The 23,067-nt window shown below is 38.7% G+C and overlaps 1 protein-coding gene across 4 annotated transcripts in view; it reads right to left on the bottom strand.

The window, feature by feature from the left end:
- The window catches only part of DCAF5 (DDB1 and CUL4 associated factor 5), a 78,182-nt gene that overhangs the window by 39,362 nt on the left and 15,753 nt on the right, over positions 1-23,067 (bottom strand). For all 4 annotated transcript variants that reach the window (XM_052782361.1, XM_052782363.1, XM_052782364.1 and 1 more), the window contains exons 3-5: positions 22,718-22,754; positions 20,209-20,348; positions 15,685-15,814 (exon numbers count right to left, since the gene is read on the bottom strand). In XM_052782361.1, the coding sequence (XP_052638321.1) occupies positions 15,685-15,814; positions 20,209-20,348; positions 22,718-22,754 (307 nt within the window). The remainder of the gene's footprint in view (positions 1-15,684; positions 15,815-20,208; positions 20,349-22,717; positions 22,755-23,067) is intronic.

Here is a 23,067-nt window from a genome sequence, read left to right as displayed (position 1 = left end):
CACTCAGAATTTGCAAGAAAAGTCTATACCTGAAACAAACGTTTCCCTCTCCTCCTCTCTCCCCTTTTGTAAATAAAGAAGTCGTTTCACCCTTTTTTGAAAAGTTGACTGCCTGAGTGGTAACATAAGCTTAACCCAGGCTATTAAAAAGTTAGCTTGGCAACAGACAGCAGCCATTAAACCTGAGAGAAGATCAGTGTCTGGGTAGAAATAAAATAATAGCAGCATGCATGACAGCATTAAATAGAACCATTAAATAAAACGACTGAATAGCTTTTCTTGATAAGCTACAAATCTGACAATGAACTGCAGTACAGACACTGTCCTTGGGAAATGAGTGTCACTTAAAAGGGAGAAGGAAGGAAGGGAGAAAGTGTTGATATCATGAACAGCAGTGTGTGAAACTAACTTAATGAAAGAATGACCTTAAAAGGAAAAAATGAATTGAATGCTCGTAACTAATACACACCATTGCATACAACTGTGTTTGTCAGCATTTCTGTAACCACAAAATTGAGGAACTTCTAACTGTACAAAAAGAACTGGAATGAAACTTGGCAAACAGAATCTTGGCCTGGAAAACTGCAGAAAGGTTTGGGGTTTTATTTGGAAGAAAGTTATTCTGTGTGTCTAAAAACATACACAATTCTTATTTAGTCTGCAGCAAACACTTAGAAAGAGCCAAATGAACAAATAATAGAAAAGCAAGCACAAGATCAATTAACACGCATACTTTTTTTTTTTTTTAAGTAGATTACAAGTCTCACAGAAATCTCAAGACAGTTTCTTTGAAAATCAGATAAACCATGTCCAAGCGTATGGAGTTTCTCTGTATGTATTCAGAAGTGTTAACAAATGTGAAGGAAGTCCATCAGTGTCTTAAGATTAAAAACATACATAAGCAATACTCGGGATTTTATTATTTCTCAGTAACATGCTCATTTTTCTAAATTCTCTCATCACTATTTCTGATTATCTCACTACCTTTACAAGAACTCTCTTCAAGAACTACATCCCCAGAACCCTTAACAGGAAGTAAGGGGTATTTGCTTGGACTTTAAAGAATAACCAAATAAAATAAAGGCTGTGTATTGTTAGCAAAACTAAACACCTTTGCTTTCCTTCAAAAAGAACATACAAGTAAAATCAACTGCTTCTACCAGGACTGGAAAAGTAGGGAATTTAGGTTGAAGATTCTGCATGTTCAAGAACATGTCATTCCTTCTGCTCTTTACTGTTAGGGTCAGGAACATGTAAATTAGTATAAAAAGGAATCCCCTGTCATTAATAAACTTTCATGCATGGCAAGCTCTAAGGTGAACAGAAGCCTCACCTCCAAACCAGGAGGGCAATAATTTATTAATTTTTTTATTAAAAGAGATTCTTATCTGTTAACTGACTTCAGAATCTGGAGCCTTAGAACATCAAACATCACCAGATTTATGTATCCAGAGCAGCCAGACTTCATAACAGCAAAGGCTTGCGTGGTTTGGCCCTTGTGATCTAATTGAATCACTGAACGCTAATGTTGCTTCACCAGTGATCTCAGGCAGTTCTCCAGAAAGCATTATGTTTTCCTTTATTCTGCCTTCATTCACAGGAAGAAACCTACAGAATTTCAGTATTTTGAGGAATATGACACAAGCAGAGACATAAAGTATACTAAACTCTCCCCCTCATCTGTATTACTTTTATCCTTTTAGGACTTAAGGCTTACCTCTGCCATTACAGCAATTAAACAAGTAGCAAGTGACAACAACAAAAAAAACCACCCCTATTTGTTTGAATGTTTCACATCCTCCTCCAGCTCTATCCGAGGTTTGTTTTGGTCTTATTACAGACCTGTTCCCAAACATTCTCACTGTCCTAGGCTTGCCCTCACTACAGATCGGAGAGTCAGTGGGCACAAGAATGTTCTATTCCCACTCTCTGCTTGAATCATTTAGGTGTTACTGTAACGTAAGTAATAAAAGAGATCTAGTAGACAGTAAAATAGTTTTGCAGGAAAAGAAAAAAACAAACCAAAACCATTTAGCCAGACTAAAAAATAAAGTCGAGAATACAAAGTAAAGAGCAACTGTCTGACAACCACAAGTAAGCTAGCTAGATCACCTGATCGTTTTCCTCCTTTTCTAATCCCTAAATTCTACAGTCAGAGCCCATTATTCAGCCTGTTCAGAAATAGTACCTTGTAGGATGGAGTACAGACTGTGAGAGAGAACACTGGTTAGCTGAATCCAGCAAAACACAAAGGAGTAGGTTCCATCAGATAACTAGAGAAGATGCAAATACAGCCAGACATGGCATGGGAAGATGACCTTTAGGCCAAATGAAGGAACAGGAACTGTTTCCAAAATGAAGCACACAGCAAAGTCAGTATAATAGAAAGAGCACAGATACCAGAGAATGTTACCTCAAAAATAATCTGAGTGTAAAAGTTGGTAATTCCTGCTGAAGAGTAAAGGCATTTTCACACCTTAGTGTCTATGCAAAAGCAATCACATATGAATACTGCAGTTCTACAAGGCATTTTTTCCTACATATGTTTCTGCGCTGCAATTCTTGTATTGCATTAGGAAAGCTGAGTAACATCAGCCACAGATTTGTTCTCTCATCCAATAATATATATACACTCACCCCCCTTCTTTTCTCTAGCATAGTTGCATGAATTTTTAATTTACCAAAGCTACAAAAGCTGAAATTAAAAAAAAGAGAGCAGCAACAAGAAAGTACGCCTTTCTTTTGACAGGAAAAGTGGCAAGATCCAAGATGCTCCTGCAGAAGTCCAGTCTTGAATCAGTAAAGATTTTGCCTCTAATAGGTACAAGATGAATAGAAATTATCATGTAAAGCTAAATGAATGCAACTGCACACACAACTTTGGTCTCATCAAGTTGGTTCCACCACTGTTTCCCATGAACCCATGTTTCAAAGACTAATTCCCTTGTCTTACAATAGCATTGAACTAACATTTCAGATGTTCTCCCAGGGAATGCACTAAGAGGATCTCTCCCTTGTATTCAGTCATCAGTAATTTTTAATTTTATTTTATTTAAGCAAAAAATGGTATCTCTTATTTCCCTCCTCATTGAAATGAGGCACAAAGGCACTTATGGCAAGGTTTATATGATCACAGACTTATTTCCTTAAGAAAGCAGGCTACAAAAACCCATTAAATCAGAGCTTCTTTTGAACAACAGATCACTATTTTATACTTTTAAAATTTGCATTGCAAGGACAATACTTTGCACTTTAAATTCTTGCTTTAGAAAGACCTGTGTGTTAGAGAATTTCAAAGCTAACAAAAAGATTAAGCATCATGAGGCTTTTGAAGTAGGCAGTATTCCCATTCCTTGATACAAGAAAAACAGGGCAAGAGAGTTCAATCAACAGACCTACCTAACACTGTGAAACAAAACCAGGTTTCCTGACTTCTTGTTTACTGCATGAAGCTACTTATATTCTTGAAAATTGTGAACCTGAATACCACTGGTGCTTCTGGGAGCAAGCTGGATCCCACAGAGCAAAGGGTCAGTACCTAGCTTAAAGTGCCCAGCCAGAACCAAACCAGGGCTAGTGTGGGGATGCTGGTAGGTGTGAAAAAGTTTAATCATCACATCAGAAAATCCCCATGCATATGATGGAGGGCTAACTATCTACAACGGATAGTGTGATTTTATCTAATGAAGGTTTGAAAAAACTACTAAACCAACTCAGGAAAAGCAGAACAGAAGAAGAGTCACCATAGCCCTATCTGAAGAATTAAAAGCTGAACTACTAACAATACACATTTTTATTATACAATTTGAACCTCAGTATTCCAAAACCGAGTTGTGTGTCTGATCAACAAATCTGGTGATGCTAGAGGAAAGTAAAAAAATCTTTCTTTCTGACATTGAAAAAAACAAACTTCAAAGATCTTCAGTTTGCACATCAGTGGACTAACCTGAATACACTCCACTACAGGAAGGATACCAGCCTAAACATAGAAAAAGCTAAGCTAAACCCTCCATCCCAAGAGGGGCTGACAAGTTCAGGCATAAAGCAGGACTGCAAATGAGGTAAGGAATGTGTACATCTAAAGCAGAAGCTAAGTGAGAGGGTCTTTCCTACGGTACCGTCTGAGTTAATTCTACAATAAGGACAAGACGTAAAGGTGGGAAAAAGAGACTACAGCACCTGCTTCACACACTTGAATACCAGGCAGCATATGGCTGACTTGCACACATACTTAAGTATTTCTAGACTATCTATTAGTTGGTGCTCACACCAGCAACAGAAAAGATCACTTGCTCCAGAGTAAAAAAAATCTAGCAATGTATTCCCTGATTTACACCTTTTGCAACTTCAGCGCTGCAATTCCGTCCTTAAAAGGCAAAAAGAAAAGAAAGAATAAAAGAAAAAAGCATCAACTGGCCGGAAGTGGCAATCACAAAAAAGGAGTCCACATACAGGGAAGTGCTCTTCCCAGCAGAAATACCACTTAAGCCATCAGCATGACTAAAGCCTTAATGACTGTCACCATCTCTCTTTGCCCAAAGTAAAAAATTCTTATTTGCAAGTACTCCCTTTTTATTTCAGTGGCCCTAGAAAGTGCCACTAGAAAGGCAGAGGAAACTACCTTAAGATGTTTCTAACACTAAAGAAGTAATCTGATTTTGGCTAAAACTGTGGCAGACAGTTTGGAGATTTATTTATGGTTGCGATAAGGAAAACAAACCCAAAAAACATCCCAAGAATATCACTACCCTAGATCCCATTACCATTCAAAAGTTCCTTCAACACATCCCAAAGATTTCCAGAAAAGAATAATTCAATCCCAATGAATTTAAGCAACAGTCAGCTCACTTTCTGTGACATTAAAAGGAACTTCTAAGAAATAATGGAAAACGAATAGCTGGAAAAAAAATTAAAAAAAAAAAAAATCTAAGTTTAGGTTCTATGTTATTTGGGGCAAATACGCCAAGTCAGACCTGTCAGGAGAGCTTCAAATTCTAGGTTGAGACACAGTTCAGTTGATCTGCCTCAGTAGCACAGAAGCAAAACAGATGAGGATGGTACATGTGTGGGATGAGTTGTATTTCCTGAACTGGGAGACAAAGTTATTTGAACTATTTGAGGTGATGTGGTTGACCCACACTGGTGAGTGCCTAAAAAGCACTTAAAACTTGTTATACTGTCACCTAGCTAAATGAATTACTTCAAGCAGCATAAAGCAAGTCAAAATTCACAACAAATGGTTCAACTGGGAAGGGAAAGAAATGAACTGATAAGCTTGACATGAAAAAGTGGTTGCCAAGATACACACATTTTTCCTGCACTCATTAATACAGTGTTCTGCTCAGAGCAGGACTGACAAAGGTCTCCAAACACAAACATGCAGCACACTTCTGTTGCACTGAAATAATTTAAACAGGTAGCTGCCAATTCAATGATGTAGAGGACTCCTCCATCTGCAGGTATTTTGGCAATCCCAAAGCACACACATCAGAAGTGATTAGAATCACAAGCTTCTTTCCTTTACATCCAGGGTCAAAATGCAAAACAGTCAAAAAAAAAAGCTTAAATCTCCACACACTATTCCTGCCATCCCATTCCTGTAGCCATCATGTAACTTCTTATTAAACACCTGTAAGGAAAAAAAAGTTACAACCAAAGATACTACTTTGAGAAAATTCCTAATCCACCAGTTCTAGCCTCTAAAGAGCCCAGAATCTCACAAAACTCATTGTCAGAAGCAAACGCTGTGGTTACCCCCTGGATTAATATTCCCTGCAACACAATCATCAACAATACTGGATCCCACACTTGCACTTCCAGAAGTTCAGTATTCCAGCCAATGTACCAGACATCTTGGTAACACACAGATAAAACTAGGCAACAGCTACTTTTTAGAGTTAGCTCAGGAAGGTAAGCTAGAAAGGATAAAACTCAGCATGTACATGAGCATTTCTCAGGAAATAACTGCTGTCTCTGTTCTAGTATGATCTTTAAGGATCAAATACCTTGAAGGTATGAGCCTGGAAACTAAAATTGGCAACCATTGGAGACCTAAATCTATGGTCTTGGACTCAGTTACAGTGCTGGTTTTATGACCTTAGCACCTTTTGCATCACCACACAGGTTTTCTAAAGTCCTCTCTATGCAACAGGCTATAAATGTCACCTATGGTACAGAGCTGCAGCTACTCATCATCTCCCTTTCCTCCCTCTCCCTTGCACTCCCACCCATCAACAGAAAAAAACCCAACAAAATAAACCATGTCTCTATTCAGAGGTAATACTTAGCCCTCTCTTGCAAAGATGGTCTATTTGACATGCATCTAACTTAACTCTGAAGAACTGTTCTGAAATTGCCTGTAGTTCTGGCAGCTACCACTTTTATTTCAAAACCAACAATGGACTCGTGACCCTGAAACTTAGCTTTTTCAGCTACATGTCAGCATGTCAACCTAACACAAACCACCTGCAAGACTTCTACGTCGTTAGATTATCATGAGTACAGAGATATTGCATACCCCTCTGTAGAATGAAGTCATGTAGTACATACAGTGTTTTCCTCTTGCTATCAGAGACCACTGATCCAGGAACAAGAAGGTAATGCTCATCAGGTCTTTAAAAGGCTGTGAACTAAATGAAACAAGTGAAACTATAAGGCAAAGTAATCAGGAGCCAAGAACTGGATTTTCAGAAGTACCGAGTACCTGTGATTTCCAATAGATTGGGACCAGAAGTTACGCATTCAGTACATTAAGAGTTGGATTGTGTTTTCTTGCAGCACGACTAAGCTGAACACCTAGTAATTAGCACCTGGCAGAAAAAGCTCTGTTCAAGACACAGACTTTAGAGAACACACTGTCTGTTGGAGACCCAGCAGCTCAGTACAGCCACATCCTTCAAAGTCCTCCACACACTGGCAAGATCAACATACCCTGACATTCATAAACATGCTAAAAAGAGTTCTCCCTCAAGATCCCCCTGAATCTAATTAGTCTATTACAGGGAAGAAATTTCCATCTCTATATTTTCCTTACTACTTAATGAGCTAATTGCTAGGTGATTCACTAATCTCTAACAACAGGTATTCTTCATCCATAGCTTGGGAGTTTGCTTCCTCTGAATTCTCAGTGCAGGGGGCAAATTTGATATTAGTTTGAAGTCCATTAAGAAAGCCTTCCTGATTGGTGTTTTTTGAGACACAAATATTCATTTAATGTGAGCTAAAAAAGCTTGCTTAAAAAGGCTTTGAACTGCAGTTACTCCTCAGCCAAGACAAAGAATGAAATCAGAGTTCAATTAGTGTTCCTGTTTGGCTTTGTCTGTAAAGCATTGATGGAAAACACTGAAACTGACACTCCTTTAACTTGGGCTTATTACAACTTGTATGATCAAGCTGGCTTTTAAAATATGCCATAAGGTTTACAGTCACCAACGGATACCAGGTTTGCTCTGGTGGTCAAGGATTTTTTTAACTCATCATTGGGCTTTTTGAGTACATTGACTTGTAACTACACAGACAGCATAGGCCTCCTGAACTTTCAGAAGAATCTTAAAAACATCTATCACACATAAACATTTCTACCTCACTCAGAGCTTGAATCCAGTAATCCAGTACTTAAGTTCTGGGGACAAAAGTGTTCCCAGAACTCAACACTCCAGACCGGTGTCCTGGAGCACCATGTTGTACTGCAGGAACATAAAAAGTCAAGTGTCAAGCAGAAACACTCTGCTTATGGTTTATTCTCATGAAACAGGCAGCCTTGGAAGGTAAATCATCCTCAACTTTGGCTATGTTTCACCTCTTCTACTTTGTAAAGAACCACCAGGAATGCTTGTAAGGAACATGCTGATGAGACAAAAAAGGGAAAGGTTGGTGTAGCAAAAGAAACTGAAGCAAGTAAAACAGTAATGCCACAAACAGCTGAACATATCTAATATCACTGCACCTCAAACAAGGAAGGTCCTGATTCCTTCTTATCTCCTCAGCCTTACAGGCTCCCCTGTCTCTTCTCCATCTATGCTGTTCACTGGGCCCTCCCCAAACCTAGTTCAACTTGCTAGGCCATAAGAAAGCTACGAAGCTTTTCCAGGTTAGTTTTCTAACCTAGCATGACGAGTTGGCTCAAAAAACAGGTCAACCACAGCATTAGTGCAACGGACATAGCAGGAATGAGGGCCTGGGAGCTTTTACATAAGCCCTCCCAGGCTCACAAAAATGCACCGAGATACGTATTTCTGATAGTGACCCAAGACTTAGCATTTTAACCCTTGAACTGGACACACAAATGGATCCCACTGTGTAAAAAGCACAGGCTCAACACTCCCATCACAAGCAGAAAACGCTTCTGTGAACAGCCTTTTTGTAGTATGAAAACCAGTTTAAAAGTATGTGATCATCATTAATAGGACAGGCCAACAATTTTGATGTCAAAAACTTCCAGATTAGTTGATATAAGGGGGGTGGGGAACATAGAAAAAGAAAGAATTAAGGGGATAATTATCATATGATCTTAGGGAAAAAAAGCAGCCTTTTGATTTCAGTGAGAAGAAGGAGATGGGCATGGGGCTGCATGGAAAAGGGGAGGAAGGGAGAACATGAGTACCTAAAAAGAGCTGGAGTTACACAGTAGTTGCTTGAAATATATATGTAAACTGACTTGCTGAGTTGCCCCCAGCAATTCTGTAACAATACATATTTGCAATACATATTTTATTGTGAACAGTTTAAGATGCACAGCTTCCAGACCCCATCTAGTGGTGTGAGTGTCTTATAACAGCTTCATTAATCAAGACCACATTTAAGTTTTTCAATGCACCGTTTTTAAAAAACAAACAATACAGTTGGTTTCAGTTTAATGTCCACCTGAAAGAATGGCAATACTCACACCTTCTAAAAATAGCAAAATAGACTTCCAGAATCACTAGTCAACTTGTAATCCTGCTGGACTTATATTAGTTCTATTTTAACAGTGATTCATTCATATGCTATTTTTGAGGAGCCAGCCCACCACATTCAAATCTTATTAGTATACTGGGAGAGAAGGGGGGAATCTCAATTGCTGCACTAAATCTGAGACAGAGGAGATATCAAGCTGTGAATGAACTTTGGGAAAAAGCAAAATGAATCCGCCTCTGTATCCTGACTCAGTCAGCAAGACTAATCAAATTAGGACTATTTGAAGTGAGCTAAACTTTTCACAATCAGAGCTGTGCAACTGTCTCTAAATTTCCCCATGCATGCCAAGAAATGCTGGCTTTTCAATTACCTTCTTCACTATAGTAGCCAAGCATAAAGCACTCCCACAGCCTCCCATCAGAAAGTCAACCAATTTCACAGCATATGAATAAAATCTACTCATAATCAGGACTTTTTTCTAACCCTAAGAATATTTTATTTTTAATTTGTAGAGGTGTTCAGTGTTGCCTGACTAAAACCAGCAGATAAAACCAACTTTCCTGGCTGGAGGCATTTATCAGCAAGCTACAGGACAAATTCTCCTATAACCCAACCGGAGAAGAGCCATGTATTTTGGAGAAAAATACTCTTGTGTAGAAATCCTCAGATTTTCTGGATAAATAAGTAGATGCAGCTCATTTGTTTCTTACCAGCAGTGGAATCTATATCTGAATTCTCTAACCTACTAGGAAATCACTACTCCATTAAAGATTTTGAAAATTTAGAGCCATTAATTTAAAACTGCACAATTAGCCATACTCCACTGACTCCATACAAGTTTAGAAGTTAACAGCAAATCACCCCTTGTCTGACACTGCATCATCAAGCTGAACAAAGTTAAAGAAAAACTATACCTCACCTGAGGAGCCTCTGCTGGTTAAAACCAGAAATTCAGCATTAAGCCTGATCCCCTTCAAATGAGTGAAGGCCAGCTGAATCCTGTGGCCTTATCAATCCTCACCTATATCTGTAAACAGTATTACTGCACCAATGCTGTTGGTCATAATACATGTTTTCTGAAGGTATCGCTAGCTACAGTACTGCTATTGGCCACAAACAGCTAGTCTTCGGCATTCCAGGCTTTTCATTTGCTTTCTGGATTTTGCAGAAGAGCAGCAGCAGGATTCCCCAGAACAGTCTCCAGTTATGAAGCAAACCAAGTAGTGGCTGCATCAGTTTAACTCTGTCTCCATCTGAGAACTAAGAGAGAACAGGACAGTAGTTGGGGGAAATGAGTTTTACATGAAGTGTTATACTAGCAGCAAATTATTAACTACATATAACCATTTCACCTTTCCCATACTGGAGGAGTGCTGCAGCCCTGCTTAACCCACTAGAAGTTACTATTTTGGCAATCCACAGCAAACATCTAAAAGTATCTACACTTCCTGCCCTTCTTTCTACCCATTCAACCCCTAATCAAAACCCCACTACCACACATCATGACAAAACAGCTAAAGTTTACCTGATCTAGTCATTTCTGCTAGCACCACAGGTGGAACAATAGGACTGAAACTCCCACAATGGCCACAGTATTATGAAGGATTACATCAAAACTGAAAAAAAGGAGGAATTTCCCTTGGCAACTTATGGCATAAAATAAAGTCCTTCACAAGTGAACTTCATGCACAGCAATGGAAATAAAAAGGTAGGCTAGAGAAGGAATAGACAGATCTAGCAATTTTGTACTATAGTTATATATTGTGCTATTCAACAATCCCAGCAAGTTAATACTTCCACATTGTGTCCCCCAGAAGCCTCTATTCCCTCAATCTTCCTACGTCTCAGGCAGCGTTACATTTTCTTGAATACTGATGATAGTATAAAAGAGAGCTACTACAAACCTGTAGAGAAGCAAGGTTTTCCACTATTAGAAGACTTTTATGACATTGAGGAAAGCAGCTGATGCAGTAGCCCTTCTTTGCTGTGCTAGTGTTCTGGCATGCAAGTTACACAGGCAGCTTCCTGTTTATCCCTAATTTATGGAGAACTTCAGGGTTGTTTAACCCATTCTGCCTATAAAAGTCATCAGCCAAAACACTTTTGGCACACTCTTTACCTGAAACTACACTTTGTGTCCTTTATTATTAATAAGAATATGGAAAATATACACAAACTCCCTCACATACCAATTTCAGTTCTATGTAAACTCTATCACAAGTACTTACAGCATTATGTGGATTACTTCATCCTTAACAAAAACATTTTTTCCCTGATAATTAAGTTCACAGTGTATTTTCCCCAGAAGAGACTGTAACAAACTAAAATCCACAGATGAAAATCTAAATTCTGGCTTCCACTTCCTCACTGGAGCGAGGATTGCATCTTAACTGATCTACAAATCAACAAAATTGTTTCCTCATAAGACAAAGTGAATTGGCCCCAAATACATTAAAAATCAAGTTCCATATTTCTAGATTAGCAAACTAGATCTGCAGAGACCAGTGGGAGTTTTGGCAAACGTTCTGCTATTTTAATAAAGACTAAGAATCCAGTCTAATTTATTTAAATATGAGGGACTCCGGCTTTGGCCACCCACTAGCAGGACACAGCTCACTCTGACAGTCCTCTTCCCTGAGAACTTCCTGGGAACAAACTACAGTGGCAGCAGAGTGCTTTATGACCCTTTTTTTCCCCTCAGCCAAGCATACCCTTCTCACCATGTTTTGGGCACATCTCTGATCAAGCAAAGGAGGAAAGCTGATGGCTGTCCCAGAAAAGTGGCAGCTGAAAGCAGAATTATCACCTGCATTAAGTTACAGCTTGCTCAGCCCAAGTCTGAGACTCTAAATACCAGCCAACAGCATTTACTTGGTGAGGAGCAGCCTGTCTCTTACTATTTACTTTCCTGTTTCCAAGTCCTCTGGGGAGGAGAGGGCTGTAGGCAGGAAGCATGTGCCTATTTTACACAATGCACCACACCTAGTAGGTGCAAATGCTTTAAATTCAGTGCTTAAGGGAACAGCTGTGTGGTATACACAGTGTATGTCCAGCTGTACAATAAGGGTGTTGGACACGTTCCCCTATGCAGGAAAAAGTGGCGTGACCTATCCACCTCTGAATTTCAGCACTGTAGTTCCAAGGTATGACGTTCAACCATCACCATTTAGCTTTTTAATTGGAAAGATTTACTTTGATCAGATTAGGACCAGAAAAGGGTAGCTCTTGTCCATCAGATGTAAGTGTACAAGCTTCCACAATTTTATTTATTCAAGTCCTTCAAGACGACCCAGAGGTTCTAACGTAAGAAACCCTTTCCCCTCCACTTTCATCGTTCAAAACAGACTATAGAATTCAGATTTGTAAAAGGTTATTAAATCTTTCGTACTGGTGCTAAACCTGGAGAAATATGAATTACTTGCCAAGAAGCATTACCAATTAAATTCTGTTATAGCTATTTTATATTTGGCATTAGAAAGAACAATGCCACGATACAACTAAAAATGTATGTCCTTAAATGTATGAGCACAGACTATTATCCCATATACACACAGTAGCCCCCAACAAGCTCACAGCAAGCACTTTGCCTTGTGGTTAAGACTGAGGAGAAGGCAGGATAGCACCTAGACTGGAGATCTGAGTTTCCATGACCTGATAGCTGCTACCACCCCAAGCAATTCATATATAAGCTGAGAAACTTTGGGAGATCAAAGTCTCAATGAGAATAGCTAAAAAATAACAAAAAGGCACTATTTCCACTATTACAAAGCAGCTGTTAAAATCTGTAAGAGAAGAATTCCTTACTCAGGTAATCTGCTCCTGCATTTGTCAGGGTCAATGCTTGTATCCTTAGTGGTACTTAGAATCGAATCATAGAATCGTTTAGGTTGGAAAAGGCCTTTAAGATCACTGAATCCAACCGTTAACCTAGCACTGCCAAGTCCACCACTAAACCATGTCCCTAAGTGCCACATCTACATGTCTTTTAAATACCTCCAGGAACGGTGACTCCACCATTTCCCTGGGCAGCCTGTTCCAATGCTTGACAACCCTTTCAGTGAAGAAATTTTTCCTAATATCCAATCTAAACCTCCCCGGCACAACTCAAGGCCATTTCCTCTCGTCCTGTCACTTGTTACTTGGGAGAAGAGATCAACACCCACCTCGCTACAACCTCCTTTCAGGTAGTTGTAGAGAGCGATAAGGTCTCCCCTCAGCCTCCTTTTCTCCAGTCTAAACAACCCCAGCTCCCTCAGCCGCTCCTCATGGGACTTGTGCTCTAGACCCTTCACCAGCTTCATTCCCCTTCTTTGGACACTTCCTCCCTCTATTCCTGTTAGCCTTGTACAACCTTTCCAGCTACATGGGGTGATCCCATTTCAATTTGCTATTCAAGTGAAAGACTTCATCTAAATTTTGCATCCATATAGAATTTCTATTGATATAAATTATACCACTCTACCAACATCATTCCTTCTACATATCCACACTCTGAGAATAAACATCTGAAGAGAAATGTTTTGGGGTAACTCCCTTTTGAAAACAAGACCAACTCAACCTGTGGAAGTTCTTAAATCACAAAATTGAGGTAGAAGCTGAAAAACAAAGAATCCTGCAAAACTAGTATAAGGCCAGCTGGCTTGGCAAGAAGAAACCAACTTTGTCCATATTAGTTCACAAGGAAAAACCAGGCATGAATTGAAGTTAAAATGACAGAAATTTTACGGGGGAAAAAAACAAGAAACATGTTTTGTAAGAGCAAAATAATCCTAACGTCTTATATTTCTCTCCCTCTATCCAGTAAATGCTGAATTTAGTAAGTAACCTTCTAACATCAAACTAAGACCTAAAGAGTTTGACAGGGATAAGAGAAGACAGCTTACGCCACTTCCTAACCCCCTCCCAGTTAAATTTTATCAAACCTAATGTCCTGGTTTCAGCTGGGATAGAGTTAACTGTCTTCCTAGTAGCTGGTACAGTGCTATGTTTTGAGTTCAGTATGCGAAGAATGTTGATAACACTGATGTTTTCAGTTGTTGCGCAGTAGTGTTTAGACTAATGTCAAGGATTTTTCAGCTTCTCATGCCCAGCCAGCGAGAAAGCTGGAGGGGCACAAGAAGTTGGCACAGGACACAGCCAGGGCACCTGACCCAAACTGGCCAACGGGGTATTCCATACCATGTGACGTCCCATCCAGTACAGAAACGGGGAAGTGGGGGGCAGGGATTCGCCGCTCGGGGGACTGGCTGGGTGTCGGTCGGCGGGTGGTGAGCAATTGCACTGCATATCATTTGTACATTCCAATCCTTTCATTATTGCTGTTGTCATTTTATTAGTGTTATCATTATCATTGTTAGTTTCTTCTTTTCTGTTCTATTAAACCGTTCTTATCTCAACCCACGGGTTTTGCTTCTTTTCCCGATTTTCTCCCCCATCCCACTGGGTGGGGGGGGAGTGAGTGAGCGGCTGCGTGGTGTTTAGTTGCTGGCTGGGGTTAAACCACGACACCTAAATTTAACAGCAGACTGTACAACAGCTGCCAACAAGGGCTCTGGCAAACTTTACAAACATGAGCAAGCTCTAGAGCCACCAGCATCAGCAAACCAATTCTGATTCAAGCTTAAAAATAAAGAACGATTCAAACCATTAATGTTTACAATTTAGGAATAATAAACCCTCCTGAAACCATAATTTGGTTGCTATTGTAATGGATGTCTAAACATTTCAGAATTTTTTTAAAGCCAGTTATAACTAACTTCATATGAGATTTCTTTTCCTGTCTGTACAGTACAAACCCAAGAAGAATTTTTAGTGATATGCACTTCTAGACATGCCAAGAAATTCATCAATAAGGGGAGAGTCAAGTATATGCTACAGAAGATTTTAAATAGCTGAGGCTACTGCGCTGTAAAACAAGTACTACCTGTTTTCCCCTCTTTTCACCTTTTTAAAATTATCCTTTCTGTGTTTACACTTGTAACTGGACATGTAAACATAAAAGTTGCGGGGGAGAAACATTTACTTGAGGTACTCAAATTTTTTTCTGATTATTATGATAAAAAAGGGTAATTACTTTCGAAATCTGAAAGACTGAAAAAGACTTCAACAGAAGCTTAATCTCTCACGCATGCCAAACTCCAGTATCAGACATTGGATACACCCACTTTAGAACCCAGTCTAACCGCACTTCATGCTGCAAACTTATTCTCTTCTTTTCATTTGTTTAAAGTTCTATGCAAATCTGGAAGCATATTATGCAGCCAAACTGATTATCCAGGTGTCTGTATTATCCAGGAAGTCATATAAAACTCCTAAGTGCTGAGTAAAAAGCTGCCTTGACCACAATCTCTAGTCAGCCACTGAAAACTGAGCTGGGCAGAAAAAAAAAAACAAAACTGCAAACCAAGCAGTGCCCACCACAGCTTCTTCCAGTATTAGCAAGCCAGTGCTAAATATAATGATGAGAACTTGACGCAACAATCCGAGTTAATCTGCAGTGGTAAGGCCAGGCAGGCTTCCAAAAAAATCACTTACCTTAACATTGAAGATTTAGCCCCATTTTAAAACAAATTAGATCGTATGTATGAAGAACATTAATTATGAAAAATAATTTAATTCAGCATTACTAACATTGCTGTTAACTTTGTTCTGCACCTTTTCTTCCCATCGTATGTTTTGACTTAAAAAAAAAAAAACAAAAAAAAAAACCCCAAAAAAAGAGAGTGGCATGCCATCACCTCTCATGGGAAAGAAATAGCACAGCATAAGACAAGGACAGCCAGATCATACCTCTGAGGTTTACGAATATCCCAGAGTCCCACACCTTCCTTAGAGTTGGCAGTAGCCAGTAATCTGGGTTCTACTGGATTAAACATCACACTGTGAAAGGCTGATGGGTAGTGTGCCAAGCAGAAGGGCTCTGTTGAAAAAGTTGAGATTTCAGACATAAGAACAAACAACGCACACAACTGTTTGATGCAATGAGTTTGGCAGCTTAATAAGGAAACAGCATAACAAGATCTGAAGATGTGGAGACATGTTCAAACCATTTCTCAAGATGACACATCCAAAGCAATATAAAACCTAAGGTTTTAAAATCCACCCACATGTACATTAACTTTGTCTAAATATGGAAAAGGACATATACTGGATTTCAAGACACAATTTTGCTTATGGAAGGTTACCAGAGTTTAAAACTAGCCACTCAAAGATCAAGTATTTCAATCTTCTTAAGGTTCATGACCAAACGGTCATCTAATAAGCACTATACATGGGGGGGGGGCTTCTGAAAGCTTCCTAGCAATATATGCCTGGAAGCTTCCACAGCCATTGATGATCACCCGAACTGTAAATGTAGCAGCAATTACTATTACTTATATGGGAGAATAGTATTACAAAAAGTGAAATAAGTTTGTATGGAACTCAGCTCCAAGCAAGCTGCCAACCCTGGGGAAAAGAGGCCTGCCACCTAAGTGCTGTACAAGCAGCTGTACAAGTAGACAAGAAGGGTGTTCCTCTTGTATAAAAAATGTTAACAGTTGGCTTTTGCTGTTCACACACAGAGTTAAAAACATGCTCATCCAGACTCTTTCGCTCTCATCTTAATTAGCGTAACGAGACTGTGTTTGGCCTGCTACTCTGCCCTATTCATTCCATCAAAATGCTGTCTCCATGAAGAGTGGGAAAAAGCCTTGACTGTCATCCTTCTCTGTATCTTTCTGCTAGCTTTATGGCTTTAGGCACAGTCTAATTCTCTTTGTTGTGTGTATCTTTTGTGGCATGCTGCCACTCTTTCACTCAACTAAGAAACCAGAATCAATGCCTATTTTGAGCCAGGGATTATGCCAGACTTTTCCATTCACTGTTTGCTTTAATGCAACCACTGTGTTGCTCACATGCTCGGGAGACTCTGTTACTGCCCTTATTTGAGCCACTGTGTGCAGGCACCTTTAGACCCACAAGCACCTCCAAAGGTACTTCATTTTCTTTCCTTGCATCCCTCATTAAGACATATAAAATGTGGTTAAACACACAACCCTCCCAAATTCCCAATATCTTCTGAAACTACTGCCCATCAAGCAACTGAGACAGAATTAATGGTTACTTGTCCTGCCCCATCTGTATCCTCCTTTTATGCTCTATTACAAGCTTTTTGACACAGGGACTTTCCTTTTTAGTGGTCATTTAGCAGTGATCAAAACAAAGGTCTCTGACCATGGCTGAAGCTCCTTCGTGCTATTAATTGTCATAAGTGGCAGAGGTAAAGGGAAGAACAGGAACAAACTTTTGTTCTGCCAGCCTGCCCCAAGGCTTTAGGGATTGTTGTTGGTCTGCCAGCAGCTCCAAATAAGGTTTAACACCAAAACTGACCTTCTATATTTGCATCATCAAATCAGATTCCTGCTGGGACATAAAAGGCTGTGTTATTAAAATGGCAGCCCCCACTGAGAAGCAATGGCCTGCATTAGCTGAGTGAAAAGACAAACAACATCAGATTGCCAAATAAAGGAACTGTTTTTTAAAATAAACTTTTGTGTACATTTGTTTAGTCAAATCACTGTCACTAATTACTGGTGGTTTCCTTCACACCTTTATTATAAATAGCCTGGCCTGGTACCACAGTTTTCTTCTAAGATACCAAAAGTTGCCTTTCAGCCTGTCAAAGAGAGATTACAGCAGCTAAACTAATGAGGCACTAAGTCACTTTAATTAAAAGTACGGGGATTACTTTTTTATTTTTCTTTATGCTCATTCACAATTGAGGCTCTTACACACTGGAGTATGAAAATGTTTCTCAAGGAAGAAGCTCAACACCATCTCTAACAAAAATTAAAAGTGCATTTATAAAAATTACTGCATAAATCACTCAGCAGTGAAAGACAGGGAGAAACAGAAGGGGAATGAAACTCCTTTTCCAGCTCCTTTTAATGCACTATTTTAAACTAGGGGTTATTTGCAACATTTTAATGAGCTGGCCACTCAGGGTAACTAACTATACTCACGTTAGCAGGCGTAGTGCCTATTCCCATGAAAATACCATTGCAGACAAGGGGATTAACCCAGTGACAAGCATTATATTGTAGTAAACATTGGCAGGGCTCACATATAAATGCTGACTCAGGACTCCTATATAAGCATGCAAATGCCCTTTATTTAAAATTCAGAGAACCTAAGACACTACTCCAAAAAAGCCCCAGATGTACTGCAGCCAACATGTCTTCACACTATTTTCACTAGTGCAGCCTTCTTATTCAAAGTCTCAGCAACAGTAAAAGCAGTAGCAATGTTTAACTAAAACAAAGAAGGACAAACCTCATTTCATACAACTTCAGAAACTCAGACCAGATTGGACATTAGCTTATGATACTGAGCAGCTTCATACAGATGCATTTAAGGATCTAGTCCTACCAAATGTTGACATCCACTGTCAGCAACAGGTAGTTCTCCTAACAGAGACAGATCTCTATGGTGTAGAGTTCAGGAGAAGGCAATAAAAGAGCATTTCACCATTTCTAATTTGGAAGCTTTATTCAGTGTCTGGTCTCATCACTTGGATATTATGAAAACAGAAAAATAGGGATGAAGTGACACTTGGGTTTACCAAAGGTAAATTAGTCACATCAGACTAATTTGATCTCTTTCTTTGATAAAGTAACTGACCTTTTATACAGGGGAAAGTGGTAGATCTCATGAGGACTAAATTCACATGTGGTATAGTATCAAGCTATAGCTAACTATAGGCAGTTGGGATTAGCAAAGGGAGTTGCATGGGTTAAGAAACTGGCTGAAGGGAAGACAACAGTTCACTGTGCTAGTAAGGGACTTCTGAGCAAAAGGGAGGTTATCAATGAGTTCCTCCAAGACAAAGAAGAGACATTATAGATATTTTTATTAAAGTCTATTATATACATATACTGTGTGCATTATTGTTCAGAATTTTTTAATAAAATTACCAGATGGAAAAGAGATAAGGGGTATCCCAATTGCACAAGAGAACCAGAATTCACAGTAAGAATCAGACTACTGAAAACTGAATGCAGTGCTAGTATATTTTTTATTTAAACAAAGGCAGTATGCCTGGGGTAGGGAGGGCATCAATAAGCTATCTACTCTGAGTATTCTGGTTGGGCTTATCAAGAAAGACCTAATTCTGGTTCATGTTCAATAAAGCTCTTGTAACAACAGTGGCTCTAAAAGACTCCTATGAGACTATGAAGTATGTCCTGTTTCAGCTTTCATTTCCTAGTCAAAATGGGACAGAATCACAGTCTAGAAAAGTTATCAAATTCACTAGGTATGGAAAAAGCTAATTCAGTTAAACAGCAACTTTGACCCAACAACAAATGTGTACAAATTGCCACAAAATACATAATCTAGATTTCATTGCCATAAACCACTTTCCTGTAAGACCAGTAGAAACTGTGAGTTGAGGCAATCGCATTTAATCAGCTTACAAAAAAAGATGAAAGTTTATTTTAGCTATGAAGGAAGGGAACCAGATTCTGTACTCCTGCAGATTGCTCAGTTTTAAATTCTCAGCTTTGTGTCCTCTAGGATGGCGTAAACTCACAGCTTCATTTACTGAGTATAACTTAAGTATTCATACACTGAAATTCAATTACTAAAGTATTCCTCTCCAAATTTATGTAACTACAGTTCTAAACTGAGATTCTTCAGCCTTAAAACTGCAGCTGTAAAAACAGAGATTGCAGTGTTTTGAGAAGCCGCAGGTTTGTTACATAAATCAACAGTATTCAGTTCTGGTTTAGAAAACAAAGATTGAAGTAATAATTCAACTTCACTGTTATCACATAAGGGCTCTAAGTTTCCATACAACCAGGAAACATTATGCATAAGAACAATTCTCAGTGTCACATGGAAGTATATAAACAGCTTTGGAAAATTATTCAAATCTAAGTAACAGCTTTCTAAACATCCAAATTTTTTTTATCCCAGGCTATAGACAAAAACAAAAACAAAAAAATCCACATTCCTAATTGATTTCAAGTTTAGCAAGACATTTTTATTGAGGAAACATGTCCTCCACTGCTTCTTTGCTCAAGTTAAAACCTATTCATACCAAATTCTATGCTATGCTGCACTATATGCTGGTACTTTATGAAGTCATTTAAGACAGTAACACTGAACTGTAATGACCAGGGCTTGTCTGTCACTGGTCACAAGAATTATGCCTCACTTTCACCCTTCTCCAACACTCCCTATCTTGATTGTCCCAGATAAACATAACTTTTCCCTTCCCTGCTTTGCCCAAATTCTTCCTAAATCAATAATCTTTCCCATTACAGATCTCACCTCCATGGGAAGACTCTCGGATGTCCCAAATAAGAACCCGGCCATCATCTGATGAACTGGCAAAGATGTTGTCATTTACTGGGCTCACTGAAAGGCCGTACACTGCATCTTCATGGGCAAATACATCCAAGGTCTCAGTGCTGGAAGAGACACACACAATATTATCATTTCTCCTTCTTTTGCTGTTGTTTTAAAAAGCAAAGTATTTACCGCTTTATCTACCTAGTAATACTTGACAAGGTTTATGTAATTACATAAGAAGACCCTTGTGTTTAATTAGAGGAAAAAAACCCCCAAAAGTCCATGTAGAGTGACCAAGATGTCATGCTATGATGGAAAAAAAAACCCCTCAGACCAAAACCCACACATTAAAAACTTCAGATACTGCAAAATGCTATGGAAATCATGTTGTATTAGATTAAGCTTGGGAGGAGGTAATGGGAAAGGGAAAGAGGTCTTGGGACCTGAGGACTAAATTTTTACTACTTAATGTAAAAAGGAAAAAAAGACAGAAATTCATTCTTTAATACAAGCTTCCGTATAGTCCAAAAGTTCAGTTGAAGCTCACAAAAGAGCAACTTTCCAGCTGGCTTTTTTAGTAAGTTTTCTTGGTTCTCCAGGATAGACCAGACCTATGCTTTTTCCATGCAGAAAAAGCAGCAAAAAAGAACAAAATAAAAATAAGTCCCCTGAAAGTACCTAGATTTCGGCCATTCCACAGCTATAAAAAAAGCCCATTCTCCGTTATTTTCCCAACTTTTTAGATCATTTAAAAAGGAGGAAATAGTGGCATGGAGAGGCCAAAAGCTAAAACACTATGACAGAAAAAATTCTGGGGTTTTATTTCTTTGGCAAAATCCCTTTATTTCTTTCGAGAATACACTTTGTATACAATCCCTATACCTCATGGAAACTCCACCAGAGAGATCCCACGTAAAATCAGTGTTTTGCTCTCATGGCAATTGATGTTCTTAGTGACAGATCTACTAATTCGGTCTCATGGACCATTAACAGAAAGGCCAAAAAAAAGTAGTAACAGAAAAAAAAAACATTTAAAAGTATGAAAAAGCAGTTGATAGACCAAGTGTTATCATTCAAGAAGACAGAGTAACTGTCTATAGAAATCAATCAGAATTCAGTGTGTCAGACTATTAAGGTTTCTTTCAGAAGATCACACAAATAGCCTTACAGGAATCAATTCTGTGTGCATTACAACTGGACGTAGCATACCTAAAAAACCCCTGATAACAAAAGCATATTAAAAATACATACATATGAAAAAGACTTGCTAAAACATCTAAGCAAAACACAGCAGGAAAAAATGTGTTATACAGAAAATTGTCAAGGACAAAGATCTTGTAGGAGCTTGAAAAGTCAGAACACGATAAACACCAGCATCTAAAATTTTGACATTTCCACATTTAATTAAAACAACAACAAGACCAAAACACCAAACAAAAAACCCTCCCAAAACCAAACAGAAACCCCCAAATGAAAAAAAAAAAAAAAGGGGGGGGGGGCACAAAACCCAGCCCCCTCCAAAAAAAAGAACTAGAAGAGTAAGACAAAGTTACTTTTGCCCCGCTCTCATGTAAGATTTATACAAGAAGTAGATATAAGGTATGATGGAAGGCAGATGTACACTGATCAGTTCAATGCAAAAGGCTTTGGACAAACCTAGCAAGAAGTATGTCCAAACTGTGTTAACCAGGATTCAGGCAACTCAAAAAGATTTAAGGTTTTATATTTCTCTGTTCTTACATATATCTCTTCCTGCTTTTTCTTTACACTTGATTTTCTTGAGTTCATGTTATTTAAATGGTCATTGCTTAAATCTGTAGAAGTTATTAGTACAGACCAAAATTTTAACTTTATAGTTTTTCTACTTCAAAAGCAGTAAGCTCAAAAGACATGATATCTAGAGAACTCCAATCTAATACATTACTACTGTATTAATTATACTTTGACTAACAGCCTAATCTTGATGTAGCACAACAAAACCTAATTCCCAACTGCTTTGCAGTTTTGGTAGAAAGTAAGTATCAAAATAAATATGCTTCACGTTAGTGTGGAGAATCAAGCACCTGGACCCAAAGTTTTAAAAGGTAAGTAGGTAGGCCAAGCACTAGCTATCTTAAATACAAGTCAGGTGAGTGTTTTGAAAAACAAAACAAAAAGCCTGTATGTGTCACAATACTTGTACATGTGCCAGAATAATCTGGCTCTGAATCCACTCAGAACCTACTAAACTGCCTGCTGCAAAGCATATGTATTTAATAATCATTGTCTTTCTGAAGGTTAAAACTATGCAGAACCCAAGTGCTGCAAAAAAATGGGGTGATGGGAAATACTTCATTCCAGATATGAATTCAGATAAGTAAAAAGCATGTTTCAGGATTAAAACACTGTGATCTTCTCCCAGACCATTCATTTAAAACAGAAAGTGCCTCCAGTGAGTTGACATTAAGGGAGCTCTTGAAGCAGTGGAAACACAAACTGTGTTATTTACCTTTCAACATCATGGAGTATAACTTGCTCATCATTGCCTATAAAGAGAAATATAAACACTTAACATCATGTTCCAGTGGTTAAAAGCATTAGAGTGAAAAAAATAGAAAACAATAAATGTTTTTTTTTTAATTTTCTATTTCAAAAACAAAACTGAAGCACAGAGAAGACCAGTTCAGTTGCCAAGTGGTCAGCCCTCTGCTCAGTTATGTGAAAGGCTCCATGTGACATTTCCAGACATGATCAAATGCACCAATCCATTCCATCTGCTACTGCTCAACAAGTAACTCTACTTAACCGCGTTACTGATCATTCTTTGTTCAGTTTCAGCTTGAGTTTTGGGACATTTGC

The sequence above is a fragment of the Harpia harpyja genome, chromosome 3, assembly GCF_026419915.1.
Source record: "Harpia harpyja isolate bHarHar1 chromosome 3, bHarHar1 primary haplotype, whole genome shotgun sequence".
NCBI lineage: Eukaryota > Metazoa > Chordata > Aves > Accipitriformes > Accipitridae > Harpia > Harpia harpyja.
Note: the sequence above shows the minus strand (reverse complement) of the source record. Positions and strands in the feature narration are given on the sequence as shown.